At 47.9% G+C, this 27,722-nt stretch overlaps 1 protein-coding gene across 1 annotated transcript in view; it reads right to left on the bottom strand.

The window, feature by feature from the left end:
- The window catches only part of LOC145359337 (formin-like protein 1), a 250,943-nt gene that overhangs the window by 68,109 nt on the left and 155,112 nt on the right, over nucleotides 1-27,722 (bottom strand). The window contains exons 4-8 of the mRNA XM_080213936.1: nucleotides 26,609-26,682; nucleotides 22,864-22,947; nucleotides 12,339-12,392; nucleotides 11,697-11,843; nucleotides 3,762-3,867 (exon numbers count right to left, since the gene is read on the bottom strand). Of these exons, the coding sequence (XP_080070062.1) occupies nucleotides 3,762-3,867; nucleotides 11,697-11,843; nucleotides 12,339-12,392; nucleotides 22,864-22,947; nucleotides 26,609-26,682 (465 nt within the window). The remainder of the gene's footprint in view (nucleotides 1-3,761; nucleotides 3,868-11,696; nucleotides 11,844-12,338; nucleotides 12,393-22,863; nucleotides 22,948-26,608; nucleotides 26,683-27,722) is intronic.

Genomic DNA, 27,722 nt, shown 5'->3' with positions numbered 1-27,722 from the left:
TCACAGCACCAGGGACCCGGGTTCAATTCTGGCCTTGGGTGACTGTCTGTGTGAAGTTTACACGATCTCCCCGTGGTTAAGTCGATTGCAAGTTGATTGGCCATGCTAAATTTGGCCTTAGGTTAGGGGTATTAGTGGGGGAAATACGTGGGATTATGGGGAAAGCCTGGGTGCAGACTCGATGGGCCGAATTACCTCCTACTGCACTGTAGAGATTCTACGATTGTATTGTTCAAAGAGCCAGCAATTAGGCACAGAATGCGACATACACAACATCCAGAAACAATCGAGAAACTGACACCATCCAGGACAAAGTAACAGCTTGACTGGAACCCAGTCCACCACCTCAAACGTCCAATCTCTCCACTAGCAACACAGTGGCTGCAGTGTGCAGTATCTACAAGATCCACTGCAGCAAACTGCCTCGGTTTCTTCCACAACACCTCCCAACCCCGCGAGCTAGGGCAGCAGGAATGGGAATAGTAGCACCTCCAAGTTTTCTTCCAAAGTGACATACCATCCTGCCTGGGAATTATGTCCTTTACAGTCTCTGGGTCAAAACCCTGGATCTGTCTCCTTGCAGCATCATTCCTCCGCGCACACCTTTCGGGACAGATCTGGGCACCACTGATCTCTTTATGGTCACCAAGTCCCAGTTGCTGACAACAGACACTCCCAAGGTCAGAGGCAGCTGAATTGTTGGCCAGGGATGTTTGCAAATTGGGCGCTGCTTGTAAATCCTCAGGACAGATGAGAGCAGCCGTTCTCTCTCCGGTTTGTTTTCTGTTTGAAACATTCTACAATGCTATGTTCTGAAACATGACGAACGTAGGCTTTGCCCAATAGTATAGAGCAGATGTTCGCCAATCAGCTGCCCAATTTACATCCACGGATTTCGATTGACATCAAGTGGGGCGCAAATCCCTAGAGGGCTGCGGAGACCAATGATGCCACGACCCCAAACCTGAAGGAACTTATGCATAATGAGCTTGGTGACCAGCTGCTTTCAAGTGGCTCAGACTTGACTGGCAGCATGGCTATAGGTATGGGCATCTATCCTTGGTAGCCTGCTGGATGCCCAATTCTAGACTCTTAGGGGCCAGTGCATACAGAAGTTGGATTTATTGCACTAGCAAGCTCAGTAACACCACAGTCAGATATTGGGACTGCAATTTTCCCATCCCGCCTGCCATGGGAATGGTAGTGGACAGGACACAGACCGTGCCAGGGCCCATTGGTCTCGGGCTTGGGGGCAAGCAGGGCTGGAAAATCCCACCCTGGGCCTCTGACAGCACAAGGCTCGATGGTGCCGGCTGGTAATTAGGCCATGCTGTTATTGCACGTGTGCAATGGTTATGGGGTCATACCTAACGGCAGCCAGTCTACACAGATGTGGAGATGCTAGCACTAGACTGGGGTGGGCACAGTCAGAAGTCTCACAACACCAGGTTGAAGTCCAACAGGCTTATCTGGAGCCACGAGCTTTCGGAGCACTGCTCCCTCACGCCATCATTTTGAGGTTTTGAGGAGTGGGGCCTAAACACATCAGCAAAGCTGGTTGTACTGAGGACATCCCAATTAGAATAAAACATAACCTTTCCCCCCCCCCCACCTTCCCCACCACAGAGGTCTCAGGGGCTCGCCACCATCCCCGCAACAGTCATCGCTGGCATCTCTCCCTTGCCCCCAAACATTGCCAACACCCCCACCATTCTCACCTCTCTGCTCCCCAGCATCACAATTTAATGCACGACAAGCTCCCAGTACCGGTTGGCACCATGTCAATCTTGCATTGCCAATCTGTGCCAGAGGCACTGCCCTGCCATGTCCCCTCTCCCCCAGGGGCTATACTGACTATACGTCACATCATGTTGGCAAGGTACAAACATTTAATGGAGGGGAGCTTTGGCCAGGGGTGGTCTCTGATTAGATTTAAATTTACTAAAATTTATGTAAATCAGGTTCTCGCCCATTATGGGCGTCAATCTGATTACATCACTGGCAATGGGCATCGGTTGGGATCTCACCAGTGAGTGACTGAGCCCCCGCCACTCACCCTGCCGAGGGAGTGTGTGGGCTCAAGGTCGCCTCCTGTGTTTCACACACAATATTACATTAAACTTGTGTCTTAAGTTGTAGATCCCATGACGAGTTGTTTGCATACCCTAGTTGTCAATTAGCCCAGTGGGCTGTACGGCTGGTTCATGATGCGGAGCGACGCCAACAGTGTGGGTTCAATTCCCATCCCACGAGGTCAAGATGAAGGCCCTGCCTTCTCAACCTTGCCCCTCACCTGAAGTGTGCTGATCCTCAGGTTAAATCACCTCCGGTCAGCTCTCTCTCTCTCTCTCTCTTTCAACAGGGAGGGTAGGTCACTATCTGTATGGAGTTTGCACATCCTCCCCATGTCTGCGTGGGTTTCCTCCAGGGGCTCTGGTTTTCTCTCACAGTCCAAAGATGTGCGGGTTAGGTTGATTGGCCAAGCTAAATTGACTCCGGTGTCAGGGGATTAGCAGGATAAATACGTGAGGTTACGGGAATAGGGCCTAGGTGGGATTGTGGTCGGTGCGGTCTTGATGGGCTGAATGGCCTCGTTCTGTACCGTAGGGATTCTATGAGGCTGCAGTCATCTGGGACTAAAGTGGCTTCAGCAACATTCACTAATTAACATTGATAAAATATCAATCATTTGTTCAGTCTGTCATCATTTGTATGATTTTGCAGTGTACAAAATGGCTGTCACGTTCTCGAAGGTAACAAATAAAGGCAAAATACTGCAGATGCTGGAATCTGAAACAATAACAAAAATTGCTAGAAAATCTCAGCAGGTCTGACAGCATCTGTGGAGAGAGAATAGAGCCAACATTTCAAGGCTGGATGATCCTTCCTCAGAGCCACGAGAGAAGATAATCCGATGAGATTTTCCCTTTGTCCAATTCCAGCTCCAACTCCCTTCGCCCTCACTGTATAAATCCTGTCTGATTTTCTTTGCTCTCAGCTCTGAAGATGAGTCATCCAGACTCCTAACCCGGTACTCCAGTTTCACCCCACAGTCCAAAGATGTGCGGGTTAGATGGAGTGGCCATGCTAAATTGCCCTTTAGCGTCAGGGGGACTAGCTAGGGTAAATGCATGGAGTATTGGGGATAGAGCCTGGTGGGATTGTGGTCGGTGCAGACTCGAGGGGCCGAATGGTCTCCTTCTGCATTATAAGGGACCTGTGACCATAGGCTCCCTCCCCTTCAAGAGTGGGAGATGTTTGACTCTATTCTCTCTTCACAGAGCTGCGGAGATTTTCCAACATTTTCAGGAAATAATTGATTCTACGTGAACTGCAAGCTCTAGACAAAGGTGAATTCTTCCGCGCTTTTATGCTTCCATTTGCTAACTGACGCCAGCTTCAGAAATCTCTCAGCTCAAGGTCAGAATGCACCTTCTGGGCACCAGTCCAACTCTACCACAAGGTCAGGGTTTGAACTGGGAAGCTCTTGTCAGAGCTGCGGATTACAGCACGCAGCATACACCAGTCAAAGGGTGGGGGAGGAGGGGAGGAAAGCTTATTAAATCATACTTCCGTTAGAAAACAAAGTTAAATTCTCCGCTATGTGAAGAATAGGTTAACAACTGAAGAAATCCTGGGCACACAGTATGAAGATTCCTGGAAAAGGGGACAGGAATGTACAGAGTTGAAAACAAAAGTAAGGGTTCTGTCCAATCCAATGCCCACGCCAAGGCCTTCAGGGCCAACTGGCTTTCTCTTACCTGGTAGTTCATGATGGCACGCAGGCACATTATACAGACATGGACATCATCTTTCTGGCTCACAATCCGCGAATTCCGCAGTGCTTTTCTACTGTGCATGGTGTGCCTGCGACAGATACAGAGAGCAGGGGTTACGATCGATGCTTTGCGACACACTGGGTGCGTGTCAGCGAACGTTGTTCATGGATTACTGGTAACGGCAAGGAGTACACAAGGGAATCTGCATCAGGCTGAGGGCTGGAGTCTCAGTAACCAGTGGTAATGCAGAACAGACCCAACAGAGATGGTTAAAGTTACAAAGTGGTTTGATACGGTCGCTGGAGAGAAGGTGGGGCTCAGTTTATTAAGAGGCACGGGGGTTCCCTGATGGCGAAACTGCAAGTGGGCACCACTTCCACTTACATACCCGGCAAATTCAAATGAATATTTAAAGGGTTGCTCAGCAGGTATGGGAGATTTGTGGGATTATGAGGCAGGGGTTGGACGGCATTGTCAGGGGATGGGGCACAAGGTAGGGCAGGATATAAAGGCGGTGATTGTTGTTGCAACTTCAGGAGGGGCACACCGACCGCAACTGCAGTCACAGTGCGCCTGCGACCTCACCCCAGTCTCACTGCAAGGAGATACAAACAGCGTTTTGGATGCATGTCAATGACTGCCCCCTCCCCAACCCCTCACTGCCTCCCCCACCGTCTCGTCCACTCCCTAACTCGCCACCCTGATCACTGTTCACCATCAGCTCCCCAAGCTGGGCAGTGAGCAGGGCAGCGAGGGGGTGGTGAGGGGGCAGCGAGTGGGGTAGGGGGCAGCAAGTGGGAGGCAGCAACAGCGGGCACACACTGATGATGACAGTGGCACTGCTGCCCTGTTGCCATGTGGTGGTAGGAAGTACAGTGAGCTAGAACAGAAACAAAGGCTCTGACTGCTGTCCACCTCCTTCTGTTGGTACTTTGTTTGATTTCTTGTTGCACCCCCACAGCAGCTTCAGCTCCCCTCCTACCCCCGCCCCCCCCCACCCCATCACTCCCTCCTCATTATTATTTTCTACCCTGGGCACCACCCCTCCATCTCCTCACGTCCAAGTCCCTTCGACTGTACACACATCGGAACCTGGGCAAGGGGCCAACCTCACGGTTTAGCAACCCCCTCCCAGCAGATCCTCCTCCTGAGGGGATGGCGGGAGGTGTTCCTGCCCACAGGAATCGGGCTGTTCCCTGGCATCCGGTGGAGGCTCATGCACATTCACGGCCTCTGCCCCAAGCTCATCCAACTCATTGCTATCTGAGGGTGGTAATACTCTGCCCCTTAGTCCTGTTGCTTGGCACATTGTGGGGTGCACTGTAGACTATGACTATTTGTGACATCCTTAACTGTCCTGAACATGACGCCAAATTAAACTGATCCCTTCTGTCTGCCCTTACTCTATATCCCTCTATTCCTTGCATATTTACATGCTCATCTAAAGACCCCTTAAACGCCCCTATCGCATCTGCCTCCACCCACCCTGGCAGTGCCTGCCAGTCTCCCAGCACAGGGCAGCAGTGCCACTGTCATCATCAGTGTGTGCCCGCTGTTGCTGCCTCCCACTTGCTGCCCCCTACCCCACTCGCTGCTCCCCTCACTACCCCCTTGCTGCCCTGCTCACTGCCCAGCTTGGGGAACTAATGGCGAACAACGATTGAGATGGCGAGCGAGGGAGCGGACGAAACGGTGGGGGAGGCAGTGAGGGGTTGGGGAGGGGGCAGTCATTGACATGCATCCAAAATGCTGTTTGTAGCTCCTTGCAGTGAATCTGAGGTGAGGTCGCAGGCACACTGTGACTGCAGTTGCGGTCGGTGTGCCCCTCCTGAAGTTGCAACAACAATCACAGCCTTCATATCCTGCCCTACCTTGTGCCCCATCCCCTGGCAATGCCATCCAACAATGATTACCTACCCCTGCCTCATCATCCCACAAATCCCCGTTGAACTTTCCCCTTCTCACCCCAAGCGTGAGACATTTCAATTCTGGGAAAAAGTCTCTGACTGTCGACCCTACCTCTCCTGCAAAGCCCTTCCAAACCAGGCAAAGCAACCAGAACGCATTTCCAGCAAGCCAATGGTTTGCTTGATGTTGGCTCTGGCGGAGGTGGGAACTGAATGGTGTCATTTCCCTGCTATGCAGAGGCAATGAGTCAGTAACCGTGCCCCCAGGGGATAGCCATGTCACCCAGGATCCAGCCATCAACGTTGGCTGCCCAAAGCGTATGTGTGATAAGAGCTTCCTGGGAAACAAGCACAGAAATAAATGATCTGGAGTCACTGACCAGTTCCACATTCTGAGGGTGAATTCACTCTGATTTAAGAGGAGGAACTTTCTTTCTCAGAAATTTCTGGAACTCTCTTCCGCAGAGAGGTCATTGAACATATTCCAGGCTGAGTGTGACAGATTTGCTGATCGATAAGGGAGGTTAAGGGTTATAAGGCCAGGAGGAAAAGTGAAGACCACAATTATTTTCACCACGATTGAATGGAAAGGTGGAGTAGGTTCAACGGGCCAAATGGCCAACCCCTGCTCTCGTTCTAATGATCCACCAATGCCACTGGGTGGCCCGCGGAGTTCGAATGGTGCCACGAGTGCACTGAGGGCTGAACCACCGGTGTAATGGCGCTGACTTAGGGCGAGATCTTACCGACCGTTCACGTCACACTCCTGCCACGGCGAGATCGGAGAACGTGGCACCCAGTCACTGCGGCGGGATGGGAAAACCCCGCCGGCGGGAATGGCCGTAACACTCCAGCCTTAATCTCCACGTCGCAGCCCACTGACCAGAAACCGGGGTTTCGGCTTCCACTTAATTACCCACCACGTTCCCCACTCCCCGTTACATACTGCCCGCTGGTTCCATTTGTGAGGGTGGGGGAGAAAGAGTCCAAAAGGAGAGAGATTGGTTTCTGCCTGGTCTTTCTGTCTGACAGTCAATTCAGGCCAGATTTCTCTTGGTGAAGCAGACTCCTTTGTCTGGCAGCTGCCTGGTGGTGGTGACTGGGAATTTATATCGAGTGTGTGGCATTGCTTCTTTAGCTCCGCTAGGGGTCAGCTGCCGACATTACCATTCATCGGAAGCAGAAGCTCAATGAAATAAAAATTAAAACGTTGGAAACAACACTGGCGGCAATCTGCACGAGCTCTGCACCATAGCAACAGGCAAAATGGCCACCACGTTGCCTTATGTCTTTGTGGCACATCTAACCTCTTGGCCAGCGGCGGCAAGGTGAGCAGCGACACTCTCTGCTGACATTTTCAATGATAAATTAATTACTCACCCGTAATGGAGAACTCTAAATGTCTTTTGTGCATCCCTAAGGGTGAGCAACGAGCACATATAAAGATTTAAAAAGCGTCACGGAGCTGTGAAACAACATTGTGCATAACTGGGCTCGAGCCAGCCTGACTCTGTGGTACACACGGACCATCAGGTGATTGACCAATGGCCAAAAAGGTGTTGGGCCTCTCTAAATCACACCTGGTGGCATTTGAGGGCAAGTGTTTGGCGCTCTGAGGTATTAATGTCCGAGACAAAAGGCAAATTGTGGCACGGAGGATCTGTTGCTTGACTGTGGAGTGAGGATGCAGAGAGATATCTTGACTTATACTCCCACACGTGCACCATCTACCACTCCTGTCCATGCATCTAGGGAGGTTTGTAAAACAGCTTTACACAGGGGAGCTTAATGGATTAAACAGCAAATCACACAACAGCTCCGTGTGGACTGAACAACACACGGACTGAACAGAAGAGGGCGCACAGTGGTTAGCACTGCTGCCTCATCACGCCAGAGACCCGGGTTCGATTCCCAGCTTGGGTCGCTGACGCTGAGAACAGCTTGGCGCGTTCTCCCCACGTCGGTGCGGGTTTCCTCCCACAGTCCGAAAGACACGTAGGTTAGGTGGATTGGCCATGCTGAATTGCCCCTTAGGGTCAGGGGGACTAACTAGGGTAAATGCATGGGGTTAGGGCCTGGGTGGGATTGTGGTTGGTGCAGACTCGATGGGCTGAATGACCTTTTTCTGCATCGTAGGATTCAATGGGTGATCAGTGCATCACACAGGGAACGTCTTAGGACAAGTTAATCGCTTAGAGGGAACCGACACAGGTTAAAGAATTAAAAGGCAGGTTCTCACTGATAAGCTTTTGATTTTTTTCTTCACGTATACCCACCGAAAGATGACACATCCCCAAGAAGCATGAAAGCAACAAAGAGAAAGGTTAGTATTCATTCATTGGTATACAACAACTGTTAGAACCATCTTTCTTCGAACATGATTCTGGAATGGCGGTTTGCACCCAGTAAGCCCAAATAGAGGACTGGCATCTTTTGTGGAATTATTTACTTCCCTAAGCGCGTGCCCCTCAGATTCACTTTCACCCCAGCTGTTGGGAATGGTTTCCGTTGGGTCTCCAATCGAGGCTCCATTGCGTTGACGTGACCACTGCCTGACATTGCAACGCTGATAATGCAAGGGAACCTCACACACAACTGGGGCAAACGCATCGCCTAGCCCAGGGTCTGTCCGTCTGCGTGGGCGTTTGGCGTTCCAGAGCCTGACTCGCGATACGTCGGAGTGGTACAGGTACCAGCAGCCAGTAAAGGTCCACCCCCTGCCCACTGCATGGCCTTGTGGACAGTGAGGGCAACAGGCTGATGGTAACCAGGAGTTTAGTTTCACATCTAGAGTGTGGCATCACCTCTCTGGATGAGTTCTGAGGCAGCCATCCCAATTGAAATAAAGGTCACGCGCTGAATGTGCGCTGTCCAATTTCCCAGCCCATTGGCACTCAGACCCAACACAGGAAGACTGGGGAGAGAAATCGCCCTTATAGCTGTGCATTATATAATAGGAGGAGTGGGCAAACATTCCGTCCCATTTAGCTGTCCATCATATTAGACGCCCCGATATCAAAGTCGTCCATCAGAAAACAACTTAGAAAATGCATTCTGTTCATTTGATCGTGCTGTTCATTTGTATTCACAATTTCAGCCCTTTTAGAGGGAAGAGCCCATTCATGTTAAACGGATGGTCTGAATCACACAACAGATTTATCTGCATCGTTCAATGTTCAGCCTCACATTGTGCGGTCAAGCAGAGGCAATTGAACGATCACTGAACCAAGCAGATAATGAGTGAAGAGACAGACTGATACAGTGGCAAACCGACGATTGTTAAGCACTAACAGAGGGACAGCAGAAAACAATATCTCTGGAGCTGTCATTAACGCGGATTGGAGTTACCGTTTCACTAACAGCAATGCAATTTCAGCCACGCACTCTCTGGAGGCTGGCACCCCAACCCCTAGAGTCTGCAGAGTCCCTCTTCACTGTCAGGGGGTCTGGATCTGTTACCTTCTGATGCGATGATAGCATGGGATCCCATCACTCTGACTTATTCTCTCTTACACAACCTCGGGGACACAAATAATGCCGAGAGCCTTGAAGGGCTACCAGGGATGGACAATAAATACTGGCCTAGCCAGCGACGCCTACATCCTGTAAATGAATTTAAAAAAATGTCTGGAACGTTTCCCTATCTTCCTGGTTTGGTTTCAGCAGGGCCTCCGGAGAAGCAGGATAGATGGTGGAAGTTCACACAAAATCAGGACACTTCTTCTGAAATTCAGGGTCACGATGACAAAGCCCTTTCAATATGTGAACACGCACAGGGTAATTTTGACCTCATGCATGGGTCAAATGGGCAGATCTGTGCTTGAAAGGTGTGTAGGTAAAGTTGGTTGGCCGTGCTAAAATTGCCCCTTAGTGTCAGAGGGATTAGCGGGTAAATATGTAGGAATATGGGGGTAGGCCCTGGGTGGGATTGTGGTCGGTACAGACTCAATGGGCCAAATGGCCTCTTTCTGCACTGTAGGGTTTCTATGATTCTACGAATCTTTTCAAATCGATAAAAATAAAAACCAGAAGCATGGCACGGTAGCACAGTGGTTAGCACTGCTGCTTCACAGCTCCAGGGTCCTGGGTTTGATTCCCGGCTCGGATCACTGTCTGTGTGGAGTTTGCACGTTCTCCTCGTGTCTGCGTGGGTTTCCTCCGGGTACTCCGGTTTCCTCCCACAGTCCAAAGATGTGCGGGTTAGGTTGATTGGCCGTGCTATGAAATCGCCCCTTAGTGTCCAGAGATGTGTAGGTTAGAGGGATTAGTGGGTATGAGATGCAGGGATATGGGGGTAGGGCCTGGGTGGGATTGTGTTCGGTGCAGACTCGATGGGCCGAATGGCCTCTTTCTGCACTGTAGGGTTCTATGATTCTAGGAAATGGGTTTCTGCTTCACTCTTGCCCACTTTACACATTTTTACAAAGTCAAAGTGACCCTTCTCCCCACACCACCCCCCCCAATCCTTATGAGATCTTCCGCCCTTGAAACCAATAGGATTAGAACAAAAACATCCACTGACTGGCTGATGGGTCAGGGAGATTTCTATGTTAAGTAGACCTGCCTGGAATGTGACCTGCATCTCCACTCAAGTCTCTTGCAATATCTGACATGGTAAAGTCATTTTGGAGACAGGATACTGCAGTGAGTCACCAGACTGTCCTGTCACCTCCCGTATCAATTCAACCCAGATCAATGAAATAAAGGTCTGTTTTCTCTCCCCCATCCCGTCTCTCTGATTTCAGTGCATGTTCTATTTGGAATTAAGTTCATAGAATCAGAGAGTTACAGAATCCGTACAGTGCAGAAGGAAGCCGTTCACCCATCTAACCTGCGCCGACAACCAGACTATATCCCCCTAACCCCACATATTTACCCTGCTAATCCCCTTGACACTAGGTATAATTTAGTATCGCCAATCAACTTAACCCACACATCTTCGGACTGTGGGAGGCAACCGGAGCACCCGAAGGAACCCACGCAGACATGGGGAGAATGTGCAATCATCACACAGACAGTGATCGAAGGCAGGAGCTGAACCCAGGTCCCTGGCGCTGTGAGGCAGCAGCGCTAACCGCTATGCCACCGTGCTGCCCTCAGTTGGCCTGGCTGGGCTAATTTCTTCAGTACTGTGTCCTGACAGCACCAGACTGCCCTTATTCTGAAGCTAAAATGGTGTCCACACAGGAGACTGTGTATCGTGGCCCATGTGGAATGCTGCTCAGGAAGTATACTGAATTTAAAGCATCATTATTGGGTCAGAGTGGAGGGAACTTTAATCCTACAGTGCTTAATGTGAACACTTATTGATGTTTATTCATCAGCGTCACAAGTAGGTTTACATTAACTCTGCAATGAAGTTACTGTGAAAATCCCCTTGTCGCCACACTCTGGCACCTGTTCGGGTACACTGAGGGAGAACTTAGCATGGCTAATGCGCCTAACCTGCACGTCTTTCAGACTGTGGAAGGGAACAGAAGAGCCTGGAGGAGACCCACACAGACATGGGGAGAACATGCAGGCTCCACACAGACAGTGACCCAAGACCGGGAACCGAACCTGACAGCAGTGCTAACCACTGTGCCACCATGCGAATTAAATATATTTGTGCTATGATGGGTGTACAAATCACTCTGTCTACTCACTGTCTAAATAGTGAAGGTGATAATTAGGAACTCATGCTATAATCTCACGCCCTTTTCCATTGTAAACTTTTGGACATGTCACAGAACAGTGGGGTTTACCTTCACATATTCCCAATTCAGAGCATCAAGAATTCTAATTTATAAAACTGACCCCGAGATTTCAGAGTAAACAAGGCAGAATAAACATGCCCTACATAGGATGGTTGATAATAAAGGAGTTCCGTTGATCTGTAATTGAGTTCCTTTTGGTTTTAAACCATCCTGACGCGCTACCAGTTGGCATGAAGTGTTGCCAGAGAACCAGGAAAGCAATGGTACAGCACGAACTATTTCAATCTGACACCCCTCGTCCCCGCCCACCTCACCTGACAGTCAGATGACGGCTACTAGTCCTGGAGGATCCATGGGTGGGGGACGAATTGCCTCGACTGAGGTCCTCCACGGATCTGTCTAAGGGTTTGTTGCTCTTCTCAGTGGCGATTCCTCCGTTATCCGTGCTCTCCATGTCGTGCCTGAGACACACGAGGGAAAGAAACAAAAAGAGGGACAAGGCCTTCAGTTAGCTGGTGTAACAGTCATCCCTTCCCCATCGTCTCCGAGTCCGGCGTTCCAGCTCTTCTGGAATGAAGGACCCAAGGCTGCTCCAGAACAAAAAAAAAGCCAGGAAAGATAGTAACTCTTTCAGCACAAATAATCGCTGTCTGGATGCACGTAACTCCCGTCACAAAGGTGAGCAAGAGAGGTCTAGAAGGTGGCTCTTTGGTTTTGATAGGGAGAGCGACATTTCTGCTCATAATAGCGACCAGATGAAAAGATATTCTTTCCCACAAGGAAAGCAAACTATGAAATTTTATTTCATTTTGCAAATCTGGTAAATTAGATATTCATTTTAAGAAGTGCAATTTAACTTTTAACAAGCAGTGTTAGTACAGAAGCTTTGGCAGAGTGCAGAAACTTGAAAGAGTTAGTATGTAGAGAGGCTGCCCCAGAGTGTTAGACTAAAGTACCTTTCAACATAACTCAAACTCCTCACAAAATTCAATGCAGTTTCTTTAAAAGATCTGAAAAACAAGATGGATTGTTGAATTGTCAGTACACGGTTCACCAAGCTGAGCTTCACAGATAGACTGAGCAAGGCCAAAGAAATGCTTTCGCTGTACGGAGCAGGCAACACACTCATAGTGCAGGCCACTGCCAGCTCAAGGTCACCCCTTCCCCATTCACCCTCCATTAACTCACCTGCAAACACACCCTGTCTCCACTATTTCATGGAATCGTAGGGTAGGGTTTTCTGGCCATGCTCGTCCCAAAACCAGAAAATCCCACCCAAAGTCAGTGGACCTTTGCATGGTCAGCGTCCTGCCCACTACAATTCCCACTGGGGACGAGATGGGAAAATTCTGCAGAAGGAGGCCATTCAGCCCATCAAGCCTGCACTGACAACAACCCCACCCTGACCCTATCATTATAACCCCACGTATTTACCCTGCTAATCTCCCTGACTAAGGAGCAATTTAGCATGGCCAATCCACCTATCCCTCGCATCTCTGGACTGTGGGAGGAACATAGTAAGAAGTCTGACAACACCAGGTTAAAGTCCAATCAATGCATTTGATAGTAAACTCACAAGCTTTCGGGGTTTGCCCCTTCGTCAGGTGAATGGAGAGTTCTGGCCTCAGACAGAGCATATAATAGCACAGGTATGTTTTATCCACTAATCACTGTGCCACCGTGCCGGATGAGGGAAAGAAAGCAGAGCCTCCACCATCACTATCCATAGCTCCAGGCTACAACATGCAAGTAAAAGTGTCTGTTGCCACAGGCTCTTTGTGGCATGGAGCGGGAGAGGATCAGCTGGTAAGGATCAGGTTAATGCCAATAACACAGAGTTCAAATCCCATTCCAGATCTGGAACCTGGCTCCTTGTCCTCCTCATGGTGGAGATTGTGGTGTGGGTGGGACCTGCCTTTGGGCAGAGAACGGAAGAACATCCATGTACGTGCACTTATATCAAGCAGGAACAAAGACCAGAATGCTGGCTAACTTGTTATTCAGGGAACTTTGGCCAGCTGAATGCAGAACACATACTGAGTTTTCCACTGATGGAACTTAAGTTATGCATTTTTTTTAAAAATTTTTAATTACAGGGAAGGTGATGGCCTCGTGGTATTATCGCGAGACTATTAATCTAGAAATTCAGCTAATGTTCTGAGGATCTGGGTTCAAATCCCACCATGGCAGATGATGAAATTCAATAAAAAATATTAAAAGAATACTGATGACCATGAAACCATTGTCAATTCTGGGAGAAACTCATCTGGTTCACTAATGCACTTTAGGGAAGGAAATCTGCCTTCCTTACCTGGTCTGGCCTACGTGTGCCTCCAGAGCCACAGCAAAGTAACTGCCTCTCAACTGCCCTCTGACTAAGGATAGCTAGGAATGGGCAATAAATGCTACCCAGCCAGCAATGTCCATATCCCACAAATAAAAGGAAAATATAGGTATCCTTTCTATTCTGTAATAACAATAGTAATGCAAAATTCTGATCACATGAAAAGAAAGATATAAAACATTCTTCTATCTTAATCACGGCATGGTAACACAGTGGTTAGCACTGCTGTTTCACAGCTCCAGGGACCAGGGTTCGATTCCCTGCTTGGGTCACTGTCTGTGTGGAGTTTGCACATTCTCCTAGTGTCTGCGTGGGTTTCCTTTGAGTGGTCCAATTTCCTCCCATGTTCCAAAAATGGGCGGGTTAGGTTGATTGGCCATGCTTAAGTTGCCCCTGAGTGTCCTGAGATGTGTAGGTTAGAGGGATTAGTGGGTAAAATGTGTAGGAATATGGGTGTAGGGCCTGGGTGGGATTGTGGTCGGTGCAGACTCGATGGTCTGAATGGCCTCCCTCTGTACTTTAGGGTTTCTACTATTTCAAGGAGACTCTCTTCGCAGTATGTGTCTACGAGTGCAGGAGATGCCTTATTTGTTTTTCGAATGTATGTTTCTTTTTTTATTTTGTAACACAAAATGTTGCGGCAATATTTTCAGTGGCCAAAAAACAGATTCGGTGTTTGGGTTTGAATGGCAGCAACGTTGTTCCAGACTAACCGCAGTGGACACAGCCAGAGTTACAGCGCACCATAAACCAATGGTACTCATAATAAGGCCCATAAAAAAGCCAGCAACCCAGAAGAGTGATGTCCAAACGGGCTCATGAATGCCAGAGGGATTGAATTAGTGTCTTCAACTCGGTGTCAGCTTGTGTTATTGCGCACGATATACACCAACACTATTTTTAATTTGTTTTCTTACAGTTATCTGGTGGGGGTGTCAAGCCGGCTGCTGTAAGTGTCACAGCGTGGCTGACGAACGACAGGAGTGAAAGGCTTCTCGTAGCATTTTGCTGTGCTGCTTATTTAATACCTCATTAGCTTTTTAGCCCAGAAGTAAAATATTCAGTATATAACTCGAACGCAAGCTCAATGTGTGCGAGGCAAGTCAGGCGGGATAAAAATAGCGAGGCTTAATAACTTACGATCACTGTGAGCTTGGCATGTTGCTAGACACTTGCAGAATCTCGAAAATAAGTAGATGGGACCATCTGATATTAATAGTACATTGGAAAGACTCCTCACTAGCGGAGCGCACAACTAGATGTCACTCACACACCCAAGGCACCATAGAAAGCATTCTTTCTGGATGTATCACAGCTTGGTATGGGCTCCTTCTCTGCCCAAGACCACAAGAAAGGTCGTGAATGTAGCCCAATCCATCACGCAAATCAGTCTCCCATTCATTGACTCTGTCTACACTTCCCACTGCCTGGGAAAAGCAGCCAGCATAATTAAGAACCTCAGGCAGCCCGGACATTCTCTCTTCCACCTTCTTCCGTCAGGAAAAAGATACAAAAGTCTGAGGTCACGCACTGACCAACTCAAGAACAGCTTCTTCCCTGCGGCCATCAGACTTTTAAATGGACCTACCTCGTGTTGCACTGATCTTTCTCTACACCCTAGCTATGATGGTAACACTACATTCTGCACTCTCTCCTTTCCTTCTCTATGAATGGTATGCTTTGCCCGTACAAGAAACAATACTTCTCACTATCTGCTAATACATGTGACAATAATAAACCAAATAAAATCAAGGATAGGAATTATCGGCAAGCTCTTTTTCTTTATTCCTTCATGGGTTATGGGCCTTGCTGGCTAGACCACATTTATTGCTCATCCTTTGACCATTTAATAGACCTGTGTCCAAAGTTTCTCTCCCGACTACTCAGAAAGAGATGCTAATCCAATTCCAAATACAACCTCACTCAGGTGAAGCAGGTCAATGGTACACACAGCTACACTACTGTCATTTGTGACAGCAACTTCTATTCAATGAGAGTTCTTCTACTCGTGAAAAAAATAAGCCTTCTTATAATTTTTGAGCGCTATTTTTAAGAAGAAAAATGGGAAATTCTGAGGTCCATCAGCGTTGCTGCATTTATCTCCAGCCTCATGTGTAGCAGATCCCGTAGTGGAAAGTACTCGAGAGGTCTGGTTGGTTAACGTGCAACAGACAGTGTATAGTTGAAGCAAAGGGGCAAAGGTGACCACCGGATAGGTTCTTATTCTGTGTTGAGTTACTTGACATGTGATGGTGGGAAACTACAAGTTGCTTCACAAGCTTTTGCTGACAGCAAATATTTTACTAATTTCTTTCATGCGTTAAAGGGTTCCTGGAGGCTTCATACTATTAGGGCAGGTAACCAAGAATGTGGTCAAAGGGGGAGATTTTAAGTGATATCTAGACATAAAAACTAGGAACAGGAAGAGGCCATTCAGCCCTTCAAGCCTGCCCCGCCATTCAACACAATCATGGCTGATCATCCAACTCAACACCGTAATCCAGCACCCTCCCCATACCCCTTAACAATCGTGTGCAGTTTTGGCATTCTTATCTGAGGAAGGATATCCTCGCTATAGAGGGAGCACAGCAAAGGTTTACCATGCTGAGTACTGGGATAGCAAGAGAGACTATGAGGAGATACTACGTCAGTTAGGATTGTATTCATTGGAGATTAGAAGAGTGAGAGGGGATCTCACAGAAACTTTTAACATTCTATCAGGGTTAGACAGTGTAGAAGAATGTTCTCAATGGAGGGGAGTCCAGAACTAGGGGTCACTGTTTGAATATAAGGGTAAACTTTTACAACTGAAGTGAGGAGAAATTTCTCCACCCAGAGAGTGGTAAATCATGAATTTCACTACCACAGAAATGCCAAAACGTTGTGTGATTTGAAGAAGAAATTAGATATAGCTCTTGGGGCTAAAGGGATCAAGGAATATAGGGGAAATGGGGATCAGGACATCGAATTTGATGATCAGCTGCGATCATAATGAATGACAGAGCAGACTTGAAGGGCCGAATGGCCTACTCCTGTTTCTAGTTTTTATGCTGGTACCTTTAGAATCCAGAAATCTATCCAGTGGCACGGTGGCACCGAGTTTAGCACTGCTGCCTCACAGTGTCGAGGACCCGGGTTCGATTTCGGTCTTGCTGGACAGTCTATGTGGAGTTTGCACCCTTTTCCTATGTGGGCTTTCTCCGGGTGTTCCTCAGTCCAAAGTTGTGAGGTTAAGGTTGACTAGCCATGGTAAATGCACAGGGTTACAGAGATAGGGCGGAGGGGAGGCCTGGGTGTGACGGTCTTTCGGAAAGACTCGATGGGCTGTAGGGATTCTATGAAATCTATCCATTTCCTTCTTAAGTACATTCAGTGACTCGGCCTTCACAGCCTGCGGTGGAAGAGAATTCCAGAGGTTGGGAATTCCCAGCCACGTTCACTCCAAGCCCAGAAAATCCTATCTGAGGTCAACGGACATTTGCATGGTCCCCCACCCTCCCCACCAACCCACCTCCCACCCTCCCGGCCTGCTACAATTCCCGTGGCGTCAGGATGGGAAAATCCTGCCCCACATCCGTGAAATTCCGGTTAATTGTGCGCTGCTGTCAGCTAGGGATCAGGCTACATCCTACAAGGGAAGCTGATATTCTTCATGAGGAAGACAGAGTTTCGGGATGATGTGGCTGAGATTGATAACATGACCACTGTCCGAGCCAATCTGTCTGAGTTATATTTGTCATTTATTGTGCAATTTACAGTTTATAATCGACAACAATTTAATGTTTAACCTAGATTGATTCTGAGTTTGAGAGCCTAGAGCCACAATTTTACCATCCCGCCTGCCACGGGAATCGGAGCGGGTGAGGGGCGGACCATAAAAAGGTTTGTTGACCTCGGGTGGGATTTTATGGCTTCGGGATGAGCATGGCCATAAAATCCCACCCTAAAGTGTTTACCTAAGATAGTATTTAGTGTCTGCTTTATTTGATTCTTGTCTCGTGAAGAGTTCTTCTGTTTAAACTGAGAAGTAAAATTTAAACCGCAGCATCATTTTTTTTTGGCAAATCTCTTGGGTTTCAGGTCTTTTTTTAAAATAAGTTAGTGATCTTCCCTGAGATAGTAACATGATACATTTCAAGATCTGTTCTGGTGTCCACGAGCTACTGATCTCAGCTGGTTAGCCAGGACAGTACAGTTAGCCTCAGTGTCGTCAAGTAGACGAAAAACGCAGGGAGAAATTCTGGCAACATTTCTGTTCGTAAGAAGTTTCACAACACCAGGTTAAAGTCCAACAGATTCATTTGGTAAGCACACGCTGGCATCTCCACATTCTTACTGTGTTTACCCCAGTCCAACGCCAGCATCTCCACATCGTAACAGTTCTGTTCCCAATGCCAAGCCTCACTCACGAATGTTGTATCACTTTGGGAAGACATGATGAATAGGGAACACAGCAGAAAAGATAGGCATAATATTTAAATATATCAGCGCTCTGGAAGATTTAGTTCCAGATACAAGCAGGACTGTAAATGGAATAGATACTGAAATGGCAAATGAGATTCTGGCTATTTATATACGCAGAAAAGAATTAAAAATCCAGGAAGTGTTGACGGATACTGATTTGGTCACAAGTGGAATACACAAGTGCAGTTTCATGGACCTCATTAGAGAGACAATATTGGAGTTATGGAACAGTTGCAATGTAGATTCCCTGGAGTGAAACAGGGAGGAGAATGTAGCTGTCACTGAAGACTCACCAGGGTTGTCTCACCACAACAAAGTGAGAAGGTTGAGATGGACAGGAGTGCAATTTGATGTTCTTTTTGAGCTGAACTTTCTACTACGACCACTTTCTAACCCCTAAGGTTTTGCAAGTTGAAACAAGTGTTAATGCAAAAAAATGTGGATGCTGTAGGAGTGGGATAAATACAAAAAATGCTGGAAATGCTCAGCAGCGAGGCAGTGGCACTGTCACTGAATTAGTAATGCAGAGACACAGGGTAATGCTCTGGTGACTGGAGTTCAAAACCCACCACAGCAGATAGTGGAATTTCAAGTCAATAAAACAAAATCTAGAACTAAAAGTCTGATGGTGACCACAAAGTCACTGTCGTTAAAAACCCCCCATCTGGTCCACTAATGTCCTTTAGGGAAGGAAATCTGCCAACTTTAACTGATTCCAGAGCCACAGCAATGTGGTTGACTCTTAGATGCTTCCTCAGCAAGCCACATTAATGAATAAAATAAGAAGGGCAGCGTCTGCAGATAGAAACAGAGGCCTGGATCCTTGCCATGACAGAAAGGCCTTGTGGTTAAAAATGGCAGATGGGGCCCAAATTTAGAAGTCCCACTTCAAACATGGCACCTACCATTTCTGTGGGGGTATGAATATGTCTGGTTCAGAATCTGCGCATGCGCATTGCGCCCAGTAGAAACAGCAGTTGCTCGACTCATGTAATTTTGATGTGCAAGGTGACTGAAGCCTGACGTGCACAGATTCAACCCAGTAGGGAGCAGGTCTGAACTTTGTGAATTTGTTTGAATAGCCAGGATGCCCTTTTGGAAAGGCAAGGTAACCCTTCAGCCATTGTCCCAGGTCACCTTTGGGGGGAGCTTTGTCCCCTTTGGGAGAGACACACCATCAAAAACAACTGTCAAAACTATTGAGATGAACTGTACAAGGGAGTTGTCAAGTTGTCAAAGAATTTAAACTCATGCCCTTTAACCTTTCGTAAAACCTATTTGGAGATTTTAAAAAAAATGATTGTTTGCTATTTCACTCTTGTCTGTTAACATAAGCTGCAGGTTTACCATGGTGCCATGTGACTGATTTCACAGCATCTATTGTCACAGTAGGGTGCTGTCACCTCACAGTTTGTTTGACAGCTCGACCTGTTTATGGATTCTTTGAAGTGGGACTATGAATTCCAGTGCATATTTTTATAAAGGATTAAGCAGTTGAATAAAAATGTTATTTAAAGATTAATGTAGGTGGATTTTTAATGAATGACAATGTTTTGTAAAATGAAATCTGAGATATATACTTGGTGCTTTAATTTCTTTGATCTCAGCATAGATCTTGAGGTCTGCCTATAGTAGATATTGGATGAGTTAGCATCGTACGTATAATGGCAAAGGGTGATGGGCAGAAGAGCATCAGTTGGCACAAAGCTATAACAAAGTTATAGCTACTATCATTAGTAGCTATAAAGGGCCCTGGCAGTGGGTAAAAGGGCAGAGATTGACATGGAGGGTGCCACGGGGAGGGGTGTGAAAAGGAGATGAGGTGGTTTGCATTGACATGGATGGGGCATAGGAATCATGTGTGGGGAAGCGGGAGTGTGAGGACTGGAGAGTTGTTTTATGTTTTTTCACTGAACTTCAATGCATTGTTGCAGCACGGAGGCTGGATAACTGCCCAGCCTATCCAGCCTCTCCATGACAACTGCCCAGCCTCTCCAGCCTCTCCATACCAACTGCCCAGCCTATCCAGCCCCTCCATGACAACTGCCCAGCCCGCACAGCCTCTCCATACCAACTGCCCAGCCTACCCAGCCCCTCCATACCAACAGCCCAGCCTATCCAGCCTCTCCATACCAACTGCCCAGCCTATCCAGCCTCTCCATACCAACTGCCCAGCCTATCCAGCCTCTCCATGACCACTGCCCAGCCTATCCAGCCTCTCCATGACCACTGCCCAGCCTATCCAGCCTCTCCATGACCACTGGCCAGCCTGTCATGGCACCTTGCACCCTCTGCACCCATTCTGGGGTGACCATACCTGACGTGCAGGGAATCTCAACATCCTGGTACGAAAACTGATTTTCAGTCAGAGATTTTTATGGGTTGGTCCATGGAGCCCGGAATTCTCTGGGCTCTATATCCCCAGCTCACAGGTGAACATCTAGGCCAGACTTAAAGTTTCAGATCAATGACCTTTCCGATGAAAGGTCATCAACCTGGAGATTCACTCGGTTTATTTCCACAGATGCTGCCTGACCTGCTGAGTATTTCTGGCACCTTTTTTTTGTTTTTCTTACATCAAGTAGTTCTTGGTGGAATAGAAATACGGAAAGATTAAAGAGGGAGATAAGGAGTAAGCAGTTCAGGTGGGTTCTGCTCTATCTCATTCCCTATTGACCCCTGATACAAACATGGACAACTGACGATCATGACTGTCTCCCACGAGCCCACAAGAGTCCCCTGCTCCTGGAAGACTCCTTTTATATTTAGTTTTTAACTTATGGGGTTTTCCTCCAATATCAAGTTTGGATAATACGCAGCGCAGCTTGGTCACCAGCTCTCTCGACCTCCCCCGATGCCTCAGTGTTGCTAGCCTGTTTAACCAACATTGGGCACCGGATGAATGGCAGTTTTCTCCAAATAGATGCAGGAAGTCTGACTTTGCCCATTGCAATGAGCGCCATTCCCTCACTAACAATTCCAGCCTTCTCCCTGGCCACATGAGGGATAGGGTATGTTCACACTCTTGGGGTAATGTTTAATGGCAAAATGAGCTTCTCTGCATCCTCAACTACAACAGTTGCTTGCATCCATCTTTGTAAAATTGCCCATCTCCTTTGCTTGTTCACCTCACTAGCAACTGAAACTCTCCACCAACATTTGACCTCCAGATGTGACCATTCCAGCCTGCTCTATCCAGTTGCCAGATATCTCAAGTTGATCCGCTGGCAACTTGTATCCTGGGGACTGTTCATCATGTGGACCTGAAGCTTATGATCACACCGGGATGGACTCCTATCCTGGGAGTGGCCAAAACATGTGGAACCTTCCTTCATTTTATCTGGCAAGATAGATAAATATTACACAGCCATTTTGAAAATGATAATATTTATCCCCTATTACAGGCAGCACAGTGGTTGGCACTGCTGCCTCACAGTGCCTGGGACCCCAGTTTGATCCCTGACTTGGGTGACTCTCTGTGTGGAGTTTGCATGTTCTCCCTGTGTCTGTGTGGGTTTCCTCTGGGTGCTCCGGTTTCCTCCCACAACCCAAAAGACATGCTGGTGAGGTGCATTGACCCAAACAGCCGCTGGAGAGTGGCGACTCGGGGATTTTCACAGCAACTTCATTGCAGCGTTAATGTAAGCTTTACTTGTGACTAATAAATAAACTCTACTTTACTCATAAGAAGCCATGTACACTTAACTGTAACAAGCTCTCTAAGACAGAGCCACTTGCTGTGTTTTCTAATAGCCACGATATGGCCAGTACAGGGTCAAAGCTGTGCAGCCAATGGATGTTAGTTATTCCAATAACCTGACTATTCTCTGTGGCAGTGAATTCAACATATTTACCACTCTCTGGGTGAAGAAAGTTCTCCACACCTCAGTCCTGAAAGATTAACCCCTTGTCCTCAAAGTATAATCTCTAGTTCTGGACATCATGGAGAACATTCTTTCTGAATCTACCTTTTCTAACGTTGTTGGAATTTTATACATTTCCATGAGATCCCATCTCAATCTTCTAAATTCCACTTCTTTGAGGATGTAACAAGCAGGGTAGATAAAGGGGAACCAGTCGAAGTAGTGTATTTGGATTTCCACCCCAACCTCCCCCCACATCACATCCTGTGCTAGCAAAGGTGGCCCGCCATTGGCCGTTAGCCAGATTATCCAGTCCTGCCGCTGTTAACAGGTTTTCTTGTTGTTCGCACTCTTTGCTGCCAGGGAACCTGGGGTGGGGGTTCACGGTCGACACTTCCGGAAGAGCCCACTGCAGGTACGGCTGGAAAATTCCGGCCTATAAATGCTGATATAAATCACTTATATTCATTTCTGCAATATATGAAAACTGAGGCTAAGTTCTGTCAGTAAGATTATATTAACCTAATACTGACCAGCCCTACCCCAAGTCCAGACAGGTGACTCTATTCTCTCCCCACAGATGCTGTCAAACCTGCTGAGGTTTTCCAGCATTTTCTCTTTTTGTTTCCGGTTCCAGCATCCACAGTATTTTGCTCTGATATCACTATAAAGTCATTCAGCCTCGAGTTAATTCCAAGTGGAATGGCAACACAACTGGATAAATAAAATCTGGAAGTAAGGTGACACAGTTGACAGAGTGAAGGCTGTACATAAAAATGAAAGCCTCAGTAAAGATCCCAGGGTACTTACGTGACAGCGCACTGTGCAAAGGACAAGTACTCCACCAACACGTCCAGTCCCTTGTTGTCCTCATTCAAAAACTCCTGCACCCAACTAGGAGGAAGGAAAAATCAGCAGTTAATCAGATTGGAGTGGATGGTGGCTCAGCCAGAAGTTACACAGAATGCCACTGGAGTTAGCTAGATAGACCTTAATGTTCTTTCTCGGCCTTGTTCCATCCCTAGGTTCCGAATCCCTACAAGTTCATCATTAAGGAGCTAACCTAGAGCTCAGCGGCACGGTAGCACAGTGGTTAGCACTGCTGCTTCACAGCTCCAGAGACCTGCGTTCAATTCCTGGCTCGGGTCACCATCTGTGTGGAGTTTGCACATTCTCCTCGTGTCTGTGTGGGTTTGCTCCGGGTGCTCCGGTTTCCTCCCACAGTCCAAAGACGTGCGGGTTAGGTTGATTGGCCATGCTAGAATTGCCCCTTAATGTTCTAAGATGCGTAGGTTAGAGGGATTAGCAGGTAAATATGGAGGGATATAGGGGTAGGGCCTGGGTGGGATTGTGGTTGGTGCAGACTCGATGGGCCAAATGGCCTCTTTCTGCGCTGTAGGGTTTCTACGATTCTATGAATTATTACAGCCCAACCCCACTCATAAGTAGTTCAGATTACACTTTAAAGATCTAAAGCCACCTGATACATGGCAACGTTCCATGAAGGTGCAGTTACTGAACCCTTCAGCAGAGGAATTGGGGGAGCAGTGTTTGATCAGGGGATGGCAGGTAGATTTGGAGAGGGTTTTTGAAGGTTCTGAGCCCACACCTGATGCCCTTTGTATTTCTCCCGGTCCATATCCCATCTTGTCCTTTTAGGATTACAGCTAGCAGCTCAAACTTCACTGGACAAGTTACATAATAAAGGATATTTATACAAAGTTCTCAGCAACTCTGGGCATTACTAGGCACTTTGCCAATCACTCACTGTTGTTATTCAGATAAACATAGAAACCTATTTGCACACAAACATCCCCGCAAACAGCAAATGAGATCAGAGACTGTTTCTGTTGGTATAGGCTGTGGGAAGACACTGAGAAAAATCTCTGCTCATCTTTAAGTGGCATCAAGAGACCTTTCACTTCGATCTCTTCAACCTTTGGATCAAAACATGCTTTTTCTTGATTTTCATTTTTCAAATTCTTGTTCTCTGTATCCCTCATTTTCAAACTGGAACTCCTTCTACTTACGGCCGATTGAAGGAAATAACTTTCTAGCTAGCGGAATCTCGTTTCGTAGCACTCCTGCTTCTTAAAGTTTATTTATTTATTAGTGTCACAAGTAGGCTTACATTAACACTGCAGTGAAGTTACTGTGAGAATCCCCGAGTCGCCACACTCTGGCACCTGTTCAGGTAACACTGAGGGAGAATTTACCACCTCACCAGCACACCTTTCGGACCGTGGGAGAAAACCGGAGCTCCTGGAGGAAACCCGTGTAGACACGGGGAGAACATGCAAACACTGTACAGACCCAAGCCAGGAATCGAACCCAGGTCCTTAGTGCTGTGAGGCAGCAGTGCTAACCACTGTGTCACCCTGCTGGGCTCAAATCCTACTCCAGAGGGAGAATCCTCCCGTCTCACCTGCCGCAGCATCATGGGGGTGACTCGGGCCGGGGAGGGGGGTCGGGGGGGTGTGGACCTTGCAAAGGGCCATTGACTTTGGGCGGGATTCTCCAGTTTTGGGGTGAGCACAGCCAGAAAATCCTACCCAGGAACTTGAGCACAAAAATCCAGTGCTGTGATGAGGGAGTGCTGCATTGTTGCGGGTGCTATTTGTTTTCTGGGTGTATTGGTAAACTAAAGCCCAATGCATTTTTTCAGTGGATGTAAAAGAATGCAAGTCCATTACTGTATTGGAATGAAGAGCAGGGGAGTTTGCCCTGGTCTCCTTTATCATTGAATTGTGATTACAAACCAGATTATCTGATTATTATCACATTGTGGGAGCTTGCTGTGCACAAATTGGCTGGCACATTTCCTACATTACAACAGTAATATAGTTGGACGGCAGTAATATACTTGGAAAGTAGTCCGTTGGCAACTAAGCATTTTGAGATGTCCAGTGGTGATGTAAAGCACGAAGTGGGAGGAGACGGCCTAGTGGAATTATCGCTAGATTATTAATCCGGAAATTTAGCTAATGTTCTGGGGACCTGGGTTCGAATCCCTCCAGGGCAGACGATGGAATTTGAATTCAATTAAAAAAAAATCTGGAATTAAGAATCTACGGATAACCATGAAACCATTGTTGATTGTGGGGGAAAATCCCATCTAACGTCCTTTAGGGAAGGAAATCTGCCGTCCTTACCCGGTCTGGCCTACATGTGACTCCAGAGTCACAGCAATGTGGTTGACTCTCAACTGCCCTCTGAAAAGGCTGAGCAAACCACTCAGTTCAAGGGCAACTAGGGACGGGCACTAACTTCTGGCCCAGCCAGTGACACCCATGTCCCATCAAGGAATAAAAAAATACAAGTCATTCCTTTTTTTCTTATTTTGTTTCTTCCAAAATTTGTCTTTTCTTGTTTGCTTTGTGGCTTTTCTCTCCCAACTCGTACATTAAGAGTCGCTGTTTCACTGAGGTGTGAGGCACCCGTGCAAACGTTCCTCTGTCTACCTCTCGGAGATGCATCTGTAGGGGTTCCAACACTGCCAATACCTCACGGGGCAGCTGGTTAGAATGTGCCGGGTCCAGTGGGTCTCAGCAGAAGCTCAGTGACATCTTTCCTCCTCCACACAAATAGGCCGGGATTCTCCGACCTCATCCGCAGCTGGGATTCTCCAGTCCCGCTGCAGTAAATGAAAATTTGGCTGAGCGCCAAATTCTCCATTCTTACTGGCAGCAGTGCGGGAGGGGGAGCATAGAAGGTGGTAAAATTCCAGCCTTATATTGGCAGGAGTTAGAGCAGACATCCACTGCGGGGCCCACTGGCACCAGTGACTGGATTGACACTGCCCTGTTTTAGGTTCATTCCCACTCCCACAGCCACACTGAGTGCATGACTCACAGCTTTAGGGGAAAGAGTTCTGCAGGTGAGAGCATGAATTCAATCGCCATTCATTGTACTCCAATGCTATGAGCTGCTGACCATAGGGTGCTTGAGAAATCTGCCTCTGAATAATAACACTGCATTTCAGTGGCAGCCAAGTCTACTGTATATACAACATACATCTTGTCAAGCCTCCTTCGATAGCGCCTCCCAAATCCTGTACCACTTAAACGGAGAGGGGCAGCAGTAGATTCGTGCAAATGCCCGCAAGTTCCCTTCCAAACTACAGACCATCCGGACTTGGATATATATTGTCCTGAGGCTGGTCCAAAAACCTGGAACGCCCTCCCTAACAGCACGGTGGGTGTACCTACACCACATGGAGTGTAGCTAAAGGCAGCTCATCTTCTCAAGGGAGATCAGGAGCGGGAGATAAATTCTGTGATGCTTTACCTGTGATGCTCACATCCCCTGAGACTGGAACAGATTGGATTTCCTGGGCAAAAGGATTATGACCCTTCGTAACATGAAGCCTCAGGTTTGATAGCACAATGGCTTTTACTCCTGTTCAATGGTGGCTGGGTTTAGACCGTGGGAGACAGATATTGAAAATCAGAGCCCCGGACATTATTGTTCCTTTTTCTTTACGATCATTTTTGTCTTTAAAAAAAAAATCTGCCGGCCAGCTTTCTGAAATGCCAGCGCTGCTGCTGTCACTCACCCAATGTGGTTGGTCCGCAGTGAAATTTCCAGCTCTCGCAGCACCTGGGTCGACTCCTGGACTCGCCTCTTGAACTGCAGCCGTTGACATGGAAAAGAAAAGTGAGAAGGTTCTGCAGTGCGTTGTTTCTAGAACAGAAAGTTCTTTCTCCATCACATACGGGAGCGCTCTGAAATGCTATCCCTCTTCCATCATTGAAAGACTTTAGGATTCGTATTGCTGTCATGTAGTGAAGCTTGGATTTGTTAAAAGTCACTATATTGTAGAGCAGATTCTATACCATTGGCAGCAACTGGGGTAAACAACTGATCAAATGCAGGATTGTAGGGGGCAGTGTGAACCCTCAGTCTCAATGGGACACACAGCTCCTCAATCTGTAAAGGGCACTGTGAAATCTCAGCCTATGTGGGGCAGTGTAAACCTTCAGACTGTAGGGGGCAGTGTGAACCCTCAGCCTGTAAGAGGTAGTGTAAGTCCTTGGCCTGTAGGGGGGAAACAGTGATTCCTCAGTCTATATGGGGCAGTGTAAACCCTCACCTTGTAGGGGGCACCGTGAACCCTCAGCCTGTAGGGGGCACCGTGAACCTCAGCCTGTAGGGGGCAGTGTGAACCCTCAGCCTGTAGGGGGCAGTGTGAACCCTCAGCCTGTAGGGGGCAGTGTGAACCCTCAGCCTGTAGGGGGCAGTGTGAACCCTCAGCCTGCAGGGGGCAATGTGAACCTTGGCCTGTAGGGGGCAGTGTGAATCCTCGGGCTATAGGGGGCAGTGTGAATCCTTGTCCTATAGGGGACACAGTGAACCCTGGCCTGTAGGGGGCAGTGCGAACCCTCAGCCTGTAGGGGGCAGTGTGAATCCTCGGGCTATAGGGGGCAGTGTGAATCCTTGTCCTATAGGGGACACAGTGAACCCTGGCCTGTAGGGGGCAGTGCGAACCCTCAGCCTGTAGGGGGCAGTGTGAATCCTCGGGCTATAGGGGGCAGTGTGAACCCTTGTCCTATAGGGGACACAGTGAACCCTGGCCTGTAGGGGGCAGTGCGAACCCTCAGCCTGTAGGGGGCAGTGTGAACCCTCAGCCTGTAGGGGGCAATGTGAACCTTGGCCTGTAGGGGGCAGTG

Source organism: Carcharhinus amblyrhynchos, chromosome 27 (genome assembly GCF_965287045.1).
Source record: "Carcharhinus amblyrhynchos chromosome 27, sCarAmb.v2.hapA, whole genome shotgun sequence".
In the NCBI taxonomy this organism is placed as follows: Eukaryota; Metazoa; Chordata; class Chondrichthyes; order Carcharhiniformes; family Carcharhinidae; genus Carcharhinus; species Carcharhinus amblyrhynchos.
The sequence above is the reverse complement of the archived record's forward strand: the minus strand, read 5'-3'. Positions and strand labels throughout refer to the sequence as shown.